The sequence below is a fragment of the Hylaeus anthracinus genome, unplaced genomic scaffold (genome assembly GCF_026225885.1).
Source record: "Hylaeus anthracinus isolate JK02 unplaced genomic scaffold, UHH_iyHylAnth1.0_haploid 0, whole genome shotgun sequence".
Taxonomy (NCBI): domain Eukaryota; kingdom Metazoa; phylum Arthropoda; class Insecta; order Hymenoptera; family Colletidae; genus Hylaeus; species Hylaeus anthracinus.
The window spans coordinates 23,076,055-23,085,928 of record NW_026533254.1 but is presented as its reverse complement, the minus strand read 5'-3'; the positions used below and the strand labels follow the sequence as shown (position 1 = coordinate 23,085,928).

Here is a 9,874-nt window from a genome sequence, read left to right as displayed (position 1 = left end):
CAAACAATATAAATACAATACAAATCTCCAACCAAGAAACCATTATAAATTATGCTGGCAGATGAAATAGAGCCCAGAACTTGGGTGTCAAACGTGAGCAAACATACACCAACTGGATCATTTTTGATTCTAGTCAGTGAATACGTAGATTCAGGAGATTCAGGCGATCTAGGTCAGACTAAGGAGATGGTCCACTTTGTTAATGCGTCGACTGACAGTTCAGAGGTCTCGAGTTCTAGTCCCCGTGGTGCTTCTTGCAATCTACAAACAATACAAATACAATACAAATCTCCAACCACGTTTCGCTCTGCATTTGATGAGGCCACGTAACGATCCAATCCCAGAAATTAAAGGACGTGTCTAAATCCTCCACCCATCTCAACAAAGCAACCATAATCTGTAAAAAGTTCTGTAAGAGTTCTCGATAAAATGGCGACCGCGTGAGCGTGTTAATACCGCAGCAGACGTCACCGCGACCATCTGTTCCGACGCGGAGGACCGCCACGCGTCAAGTGCGTCAAGTAAGCCGAACGCCGGCCACAATCGCGCTTATGTGTGCGAGGTTTATCGAGAATCGACCGCTGGCGATTGTTCCGAGGACAGGTTGTTGTTGGAGATCGCCCACGCTTCACAACAGAGAGATCCCTCGCCCGTATAATCCGTTCGAGCTGGCTAAATGTCAGGCGAGCGCATATAAGCGCGTGTGTCCGTGTACTTTGAATATTAATGAGCTACAGGGTGGTCCAAAACGTTGGGTAATCGTGGAAAGTGATGTTCCGTCGATGACACCGAGGTCAGGCGAACCGTCGATGACGATACGCTTGTCTATGAGGGTTTGCGACGAGATTTTATCAAAGGAGCTACTGGTTGGGCTTCTGTGTACGGTTAAAAGGGTTTCCTTTGGGAAGATTTTCCCTTAGGAGTAAGTTAAGGGGTGCCCAAAGAGGGTTTTTTATTTTTTAACACTTTCAGTGCCAGGCATAACCGTGAAAATACTTAAGAAGTTAAAATTTTGTTCTTAACAATTGGAATATACTGTAACATTTGCGTTGACATTTACAGAAAAATTCACGAGTTCTGTCCAGACTCGTTCTCTTTAACATCTGATCTTCAGAATTAATTTTTCAATCCCTCAGTCCCATATACAGTGAGTGTAATAAGTACAGGAACCAATTCGAAATAAAACTTCATATATTTATTTTTTTAATTAATTTTACGGGAAGAACTAATTAACCAACGTTCCAACATATTTTTAGAGTCGAATTTGCGTACATTAAAATTCATTATTTCTTTTAAATTAGTTGCTGCACGAATACTTCTTACACTGTTTGTATGACTACTTAAATTTAAAAAAAAAAAAAGACTTCTAACATCCTGCAGCTAATATGAATTTAATTCGTAGTATCCTCGGGATTGAAACGTTCGGGGAGGTCTTTTAAAAAATTTCTGGTCCACCGTGTAAAAACAGCCTGCATGTATTTTATCGTGGGTGAAGGTGCGCTATATATTGAAGAGTCCCGAGGACTTTGAGGGTCCTGAAAATTGGTCAAGTCGAAAACAGAAGGAGAGTACCTATTTGTTTTGAAAGCACTATGATAGGTGCTCGAACCACTCGACTCGCCAGCTTCCAATGACTCCGCGCGAAATATAAACACACTTATCTTCCGTTCCGCGGTATCTTCCTTTGAGATGATAAATTGCCGACTTCTCGCTCGAGTTGTTATTCGACTTTTACCTAGTCATTTTTTGAATAATCGATATCGGGTTTCTTCGACGACGTTTGCGTAACCTCGATCACCGCACGATTCCTCTCGAAACTTACTTGATATACTTTCATCTAAACAATATATTCTTATCTACATTCATTCTATATCTTTGTCTATATTTATGTCTGTATTTATCTATCCATATCTTGCTCTATATTTATCTACATCCTTATCTCTAGTCGTTTATGATTTCGTCAATTTTATTTTTAACAACGAAGGAATCTTTCCTGGCAACAAAGTTTGCATCACTGTGACCGAATTCTCGTGGATCGAGTGCATTAAAATGCATTCGCTTCCTTCTAATTGGATAATTAATTCTTTTTAAAATCTAGGCGTCCATCTTGGTCTTATGATTATCTCATAGAGTCGTCTCTAACAAGCTTCAAAAACAAAGAAAGCTCGTGCTGCCATCTAGCAATTAAAAACAAACTCCATGGACGTGGACTTGAAAGTCACAATAAATATCAAAGCGTTTAACTAAATACAGTGTAGGAAATACCCGGGGACTAATTTCAACTCTTTTACGATTTTACAACGGATCTTTATTGCTCGACTACTTTCGCTCGCTTCTCCTTACATTCTAACATTCATCCTCACCTTCACTCACCGTTTCTTGTATTCTCTCTCCCTCTCTCTCGCACTCATTCTTCCTCGCATTCTGTCTCCATCCTTGCCAATCATACACTCGTTTACAAACATTCCATCTATCACGCTTCCTGATTCGCGCTTTTCAAACATACACCCATGGACACCTAATTACGCGCACCATTTCTGCGACTGGCGCGTAATTCGATCCCACAACAGTACCATGAGAAAATTAACGAATTAACTTGCGAGTCCCGCCAGTAAATAAAGGGTTAAGTTGACTTTCATCCACCGCCTCTGGCAGAGGTTTTCAGACCTTCCTGACCAGCCTATCAACGTTTCCCGTTCGTCTTTCTGTTCCAGAGCAACCTACGAAGCCCGAGCAAGAGGAGAGGTCCTGCGTAGAGACCGAGAGCATCGAGACAGGTCTCCGAAAGACGCGGATAGGTCCAGCGAGTCCGCTTCGAGCGTCCCCGTCGAGAAGCGTGGCCTCTTCCTCGGGCGATCGCACCCCGCGTGCGGGTTCCATCGTCCGCGAGAACAGCAACGTGTCGAGAGCCTCGTCGGGCAGCAGAACGCCCCGGGAAAGCAACTCGAGCCCGGAGGGCAGTCCCCTGAAACGCGGAACCATCAGGAACAGCCTTCGAAAACCTCCGCCGACCGGGAGCCTGAGCAAAGCGTCGCCGGTGCCGAAATCCTGCCAGTCGCCCGTCAGCGGCAGCAACACCTGGAACGGCCGCCAAGCTAGGCAAAGGCCCAGCATCCAATCGGACACCTTCCTGAATCCCCAAGGATCAGCCACCTGCGCCACCACGCCGAGCTTCTCGAGGAAGAGCCCCGCCAGACAGAGTCTGCCCAGACAGAGCTCCAACGGTGTCCAGTACGACAGAAACGGAAGGAGGATCAAGCCGTCCACCACGGGCTCCCTCCAGTCGTCCCCTACCAAGGTGGCTAATCCCCTCCTCGAGCAGATCCTGCAGAAGGTGGGCCATCTGCAAGACGACCGCGAGGTGGTCCAGAAGCTCCAGGATCTGCTGAGGGACTACCAAGCCCACGGTGGAGGCGACGTCGCTAATCTGGAGTTCACGAGGGCGTGGATCGACGGAAACGGAACCGTGGCTCTGCCACAGGATAATCAGATGGCAGCCAGCCCTAGGAAGGACCCCAAACCGGCCTCGGAGAGGGCCGGGTTCTCGAGGATACCAGCGCCGGTTTACAAGAGGCCCATGTCCGTTGCGTCCGACAGCGTGTGAGGAAGGCCAGCTGTCCCGAGGAAGAGGGGCGGGTACGTCTCGATGAAGGCCCTCCCGGTGCCTTTGAGATCATCGAGGCTCTCGATATCGGCCGGGTATCGTCGCGAGAACTGAAGGTGTTATCGAACCTTCGCGAGTGGTGATTCCCCTGTCGTGGTACCTTCGGTTTGCGAGAATTCGGGACACCGGGTTGTGACTTCGATGACGCGGAGGGAGGGAGAAGGACGATAAGGGATGATGGTCGACCGGGTAAATTGGTCAGGCCTGAGGTGTATGGCGTCGAGTGCTTTGGCGAATCTACTTAACCAGACCTAATCCAGTCGGAGACCTAGAATCCCAAGTTTTGAGAAAACATGCTCCAGAATCATCATGGTCTCCTGCATGCTCCAATAGTGTCTTGAGCTGTGAATATATTGGAGACTGGCTCTACTATATTTGCAGTCCCAAAGTGTATGAATCGGCCTAATTTCGAGCCTTCCTGGCCTAGTAGTGTATAGACAATCCTTACACTTCCTCGAACCACTGTGTATCGTGCACTTCCTCTAGTGACAGTTATTGAATCATGTTTATCGAAGCTCCTCGTAAATGGAAATCCTTCCGCAGGTAAGAAATTCCAGTTCCTGATGGTGCAATTATCAGCGATCCATTAATGCTCTCTCATATCCTTCTGATTCCTCCCATATAGCTTTCCAGGGACTCCAAGATGAAGATATACAAACCCAGAAGATAAATCAGTCTCGTAAGCATTCGTACCCACTGTATCTATCAAGGATATTTATCTAAATTTTATAATAGGTTTGCTGATTCCAAACAAAGTTCTAATTATATATATATACAAGTGTAAAGTTTATTTATGCACATATTTATGATAAAACATTATAAGTATTCGTAAAGGAAGATTTTCCTTTGGGAGGAAGTTAAGGGGTGTCCAAAGAGGGTTTTTTGTTTTTTAACACTTTCAGTGCCAGGCATAATCGTAAAAATACTAACGAAGTTAAAATTTTGTTGTTGACAATTGGAATATACTCTAACATTTGCCTTGGCATTTACAGGAAAATTCACGAATTCTGTCCAGCCTCGTTTTCTTTAACACCTGATCTTCAGAATTAATTTTTTAAACCCTCAGTCCCATAAACAGCGAGCGTAATAAGGACAGGAATGAATCTAAAATAAAACTTCGTATATTTATTTGATTAATAAATTCTAAATTTATCTGGGAACGTGAAACCTGTCATTTAATTTAGACAAATTTCTCCAACAGATATAAAGGTTACGAATATTTATGGAACTCTAAAATCCAAGTTTCCAAAGACATAGACGATCGCAGGTTTTAATCTCCTCATCTTACATAGAAGAACCCGTAGAGTACCCTGCTACCGCCACGTCCTCGTACCTAACCTCCAAACCTGCTCCAATTCGTTCAGCTATCGGGGTACGTGGTCTCGCGCCTCACACCTCACGCCTGGAGCGAAAAGTAGGCGCGATCTTACGATGAAGCGATTCGTGCCTGACGAAGCAATTAAACGTAGGCAGTCGATGCAAAGCGCGACGGAAAGGCGGCTTCGATAAACGCGGCCGCGGTTTCTGCGCGTCGCTTCTGCCTTCTGTGTCATCGGAGATCGAAGGCGTCCGATTAGAGGAAAACTTAACGGGCCTTAACGGTACGGGGTCGATCGGTTAGCGTTGGCTCCGAGGAGTCACGCGTATCGGGGTGGTGCTCGGAGATATGGTGCTTGGGATGACGTTTACGTGATGCGAAAATGGATTACGAGGCGAGAGAAAAATAAGGATGGAGGAGTGAAAATAGGACGAGGCACGCGAACGGGACTCGTCTCGTCGACGACGGGGACGCGATTTCAATTGGTTATACACGGAATTCAAGATGGGGCAATTAGCCGGTGCTGGTGTTGCGTTAATGGCTTCCCAATCGATTTGCTTCCAGTCAGTTAATTGCACCCCGGCTGACAGCTCGTCGATTGATCCGAGACGAGAGATTACACCTTGCAAACGCGGACACGCGATACTCCGTCTCTCGTAACTGCAACTTTTTCGACCCGTGCCCGACACTTCCGTTTCTTTTTTTTTTTTTGGAACTGTTTTCACACAGCGTCAATGGCACGATTAATTGGTGATATTATTCGATTGGAAATTAGAAAATTGAATTTTTCAATGCGTTGGATGCTGGATTAATAATCATGAAAATTCCAGGTTACATTTTCTTCCAGACTCTTAGAAATGGTGCAATCCAACATTCGTGGTGGTATTTATTATTGCTATCCCTTTAGAATTTGGCAATACCATGTAGATTAATTTTTACGAACACCTCACCTTGGAATTAATTTATTTCATTCCCACATGTGACAAGGATTTTCACTGAGGAATAAATAAATTAATTCTGAAAGTGCGTAGCATTGGTAAATTTGAAAGAGGTCGCAAAAATAAATACTGTCACAAATGTCAGACTATTTTATTAGATTCAGACTATTGCATTTAAAATTTTTGGAGATTTGAAGAACACCAGGGTGATGTTTGTAAAAATAATTGAATAGCTTCAAGAGTGAATTACTCGTTAACTAATTTTGTCCTGGGAATGAATTAGACCACGAAAGACTGCCAGAGTTCCTTTTCAAATATTTTCGTATGGAACCTTTTTATTAAATACATTCCTGAAGATGTTCGTTTCTTTTCAAACATCCCCGTGCATTTGAAATTAAAATTCGCGAAGATCGAGAGTGAAATTTAGCCTATTTGAAAATGAAATTTGACAAATTGACAGAATTTTAGGAAATTTGAAGGATTTGGAAGAGTTTGATTCGGTTCCAGGGCGTTTGAGTCGCAGCATGTTTGAAAGGAGCGTCGCGTGATCGCGGTTTCTTTAGCTTACGATTAGTGTAACCGCGGCCCGCGAATTTCTACGTTTCGTGCGTTCGATCACGGCAAATTATTTATTTATATAGTCTATTGGTTGTATTTATTGAAGACGATTTATTTACGCGTTGCGAGTTCGCTCGAGAATGAGTTGTGAGAATGATGACGTCGGAGGATGGTTCCTTTTTCAAAATATCGGAGCGAGGACTGCTGGGAGAGATCGAATCGAATCTCTCGGGAAGAAATCAAATTTACCCTACCCCTCCCACCCCCCAAGAAAAAAAAAACAGACTGCATTATGTAGATAGTGACACGTGTCGTCGAATAAAATGCCATTCCAATGTTTCACTGTTTTTTATACCAAACGCGAGCGTAGCGCCATTTTGTATCAAGTGTCTTGGCTGGGAAGATGGCGCTCGGAGGCGGGGCAATTCGCAAGAATAAACCAAACATTTGGAATCGCGAAATATAAATTCAAATTCCATGGAGGTGAATTATCTCGTTTTTTAATTCAAATTTCATACTTTATAAAACGTTTCTGCATCGTATAAAAATACCAGTTCGTACAGGGCGGTCAGTGTCGCAAAGACAGTTCTCGAAATCGTTCGTATCTTGATTAATTAGAGGCTCTGTCGAAATCCAGACACTTCGATGAAAATGAAATTAGGGTAATTTAAAAATGTAGCTCGAGAACGTTATTCGGACTTTGAAACCCGCGAGTCTCTAATTGCTCCAGCCTAAACGGCAGCGTCCAGAGTCTCGAAAGGAGCGAATGAAACTTGGCAGGCTCGTGTGAACAAGCTCAAAGCGTCGAACAAGTATTTTTTATAACCCACACACGGTAGAGAATCGCGTCCCTCCGGCCTGGATCCGGCCTCGAAGTTTCACGAAGCTCTCGCTTTCGTTGGAGATTCTGGACCGTGCTCCCCGCCGCCTTAACCCATTTCCCACGCCGATTACAAATTAAGAGGCAACGCTTCCGACTGGGAAGCGAACAGAGACGAGAGTTTATTTTGTTGACGAGAACTTCGAGTAGAGTTCGTAGACGAAACGTGCGCGAGACACGGGGACGAGATTATTTTCTAGTGAGGCGTGTTAGGCGATCTTTGGGAATGATGCTGTGGCTTCTATGGCGTTCGAACGTAGCGCGGATATTTTTTTAAAAGAAAAAAAAAACCTTCAGCCTTTCGCTTGATAAATTTTGCTTGGATGCCGCGACGATAGCGTAGCTTCGGTAACGAAGCGGCTCGCGAATATCGGCGAGAAACCGGCCTAAAATCGATGTTTCGCCTAATCGAAAAGTAGATCGTGAAAATAGCCCGTGGAAATGGCCGCTTTTGCCCGTCCAAGAGTTTCCAAGAATTTTCTAAAAATTGCATTCGACGAAGCGCGATTTTCCCGAGGGGAGACGTTCGAACGAGCCATTGTGAAAAATATACGTGAAAAGGTAAAAAAAAAAAAAAGATAGATTGCCACGATAACATTCCTAGAAGACGCATTAAAAATTGCTCGTAGATTTCACGTTTTCGAGAAGGGGTGGGCGCCCCTGTCTTTTAAAGCCTAAGCTTCGTAACCCCAAGCTGGTGCGGTGTCGCCGCAACGACGAATAATAATACCGATGATTACCAATATTAATATTATTATTGCAAACAATTGCAATTATTGCTATTATTATTATTATTATTATTATTACGATAATTATTATTGCGATCATTATTATTATTATTATTATCATTATTGTCAGGGAGAAGACGATAATTGATTATTCTGATTATTATATGCAACGTTGAGTATGTTATGTTATCATTTTATCTACGAGTTGTAAATTGAATGGAAAACTTGTATAAAAAAATAAAAACAAATAAAAAGAACTTTAACAAAAACGCAAGATTTTCGCTGTTTTTCTAGAATAGCTGAGATCGTCGGAGAAACCTTACCAAGCTTTCAGAATATGTCACCAGTGGACCAAGGAGCAGTGTCAATCACGAGCAACGCCATGTCTACATACTATGCTTAGATCGCTAAGAACGCTTCAGTACATTCAAAAATATATATCAGGCCGTCCCATAAGTTCGTGCCGAAGACTGTGTCGAAATTTAGTAAAAGACCGCAGAAATTTTCTAGTAACGGTATAACGACTATCTGAGAGAGGTGAGAAACTATTGTGAAATTAGACAGATTATCTTTTCTTGTGACACTTAAGAGTATGTTTCACATATTAATTTGAGAAATAGAAGTATAAATGGCACGAACTTTTAGAACGACCTAATACTAATAAAACTATAATATTATAGAACTATAATAATATAGACGATAATATTATAGAACTATAATAATATAGTTTCGTTTTTCAAAATGAATCATAAAAAGATTTGAAATCAAACACAAAGTATGGAAGGACTATTTGACGCATGCGCGAGAAAACTAACTGCCTCATCCCGCCCAGAGCTTCAAACATTTCCATATTAATCGCGAAATTAGTCAAGCTAATTTTTCTCGATGAATTCATCTCGCTTCCGTCTCCATTTTCAGTTTTGACACGGCCCGACAAGCACCTCCGACTTCTTCGACTAACACAACCTTCGCGAGTGACGTAAATCTCTCGCGACCACTTTGGATCCTTTGCGCGCCGTTTCTCCCCAATATTTCAGCCTCTAAGCACGGGTAAGTACACGTGTAAGGCTCCGTTACGGGGCCCAATACACAGCAGTCATCGACGTCCTTGCCGCATATGGCGAGACGGCTCTCCTTCTCGGTTACCAACAACAAACCGACAATACTCGACGATATCGTGCACGTGTGCGTGAGTCAGCATGCGGCTCCGCGGAGCCTCTCGCTCTGGCCGCGGGCGGCGCGCCGCGGATACTCGGAAGGGAGCCATTTTTAAAACGTCCGGCCGTAACCCGGGAGATTTATGAGGGGCCGTGGTAGCCTCGATAATAACAGTGACGATTCCGTCCTGGGATCTTGTATTCGTTAGGGTTGGAAACAATGGGGAACGATTAACCGGCGTTTTTTGCATTGTGGATGGTACGTTGTCTTAAATTATCCCGCGTGGGCGGAGGGTGAGCTGCTGACGTTCTTTGTTTGGGGGTATAGACATCCTCGTACTTTACCTCGGAACTTTTGGACAGTTTACTCCTGAACAGAATTAAACTTGTACGTTCTTCTACATCTACCATGTACCTAAGTAACTCGGTCGAAAACAATGTTGAGGGAACGGTTGCTACCCCTCACTCCCGCGGGCCTTACCTTGGGACTACTAGACCCTTGAACAGAATTATCTAGGTCCCTCTAGATCTACAAATTTACTCCCCTAATGTTGAGAAATTTGTTGGCCGAATATAGGTGCTGTAGAACTCCAAATTCCATTGGGCCTTACCTTGGGACTTCTGGACCCTT

At 43.9% G+C, this 9,874-nt stretch overlaps 1 protein-coding gene across 2 annotated transcripts in view; it reads left to right on the top strand.

Moving 5' to 3' along the window:
* The window catches only part of LOC128896579 (GAS2-like protein pickled eggs), an 81,071-nt gene extending 72,384 nt beyond the window's left edge, over positions 1–8,687 (top strand). For both annotated transcript variants that reach the window (XM_054159952.1, XM_054159948.1), the window contains exon 8: positions 2,715–8,687. In XM_054159952.1, coding sequence (XP_054015927.1) covers positions 2,715–3,604 — 890 coding nt within the window. In that variant the 3' untranslated portion in view covers positions 3,605–8,687. The remainder of the gene's footprint in view (positions 1–2,714) is intronic.
* The last annotated feature ends 1,187 nt before the right edge of the window (positions 8,688–9,874 follow it).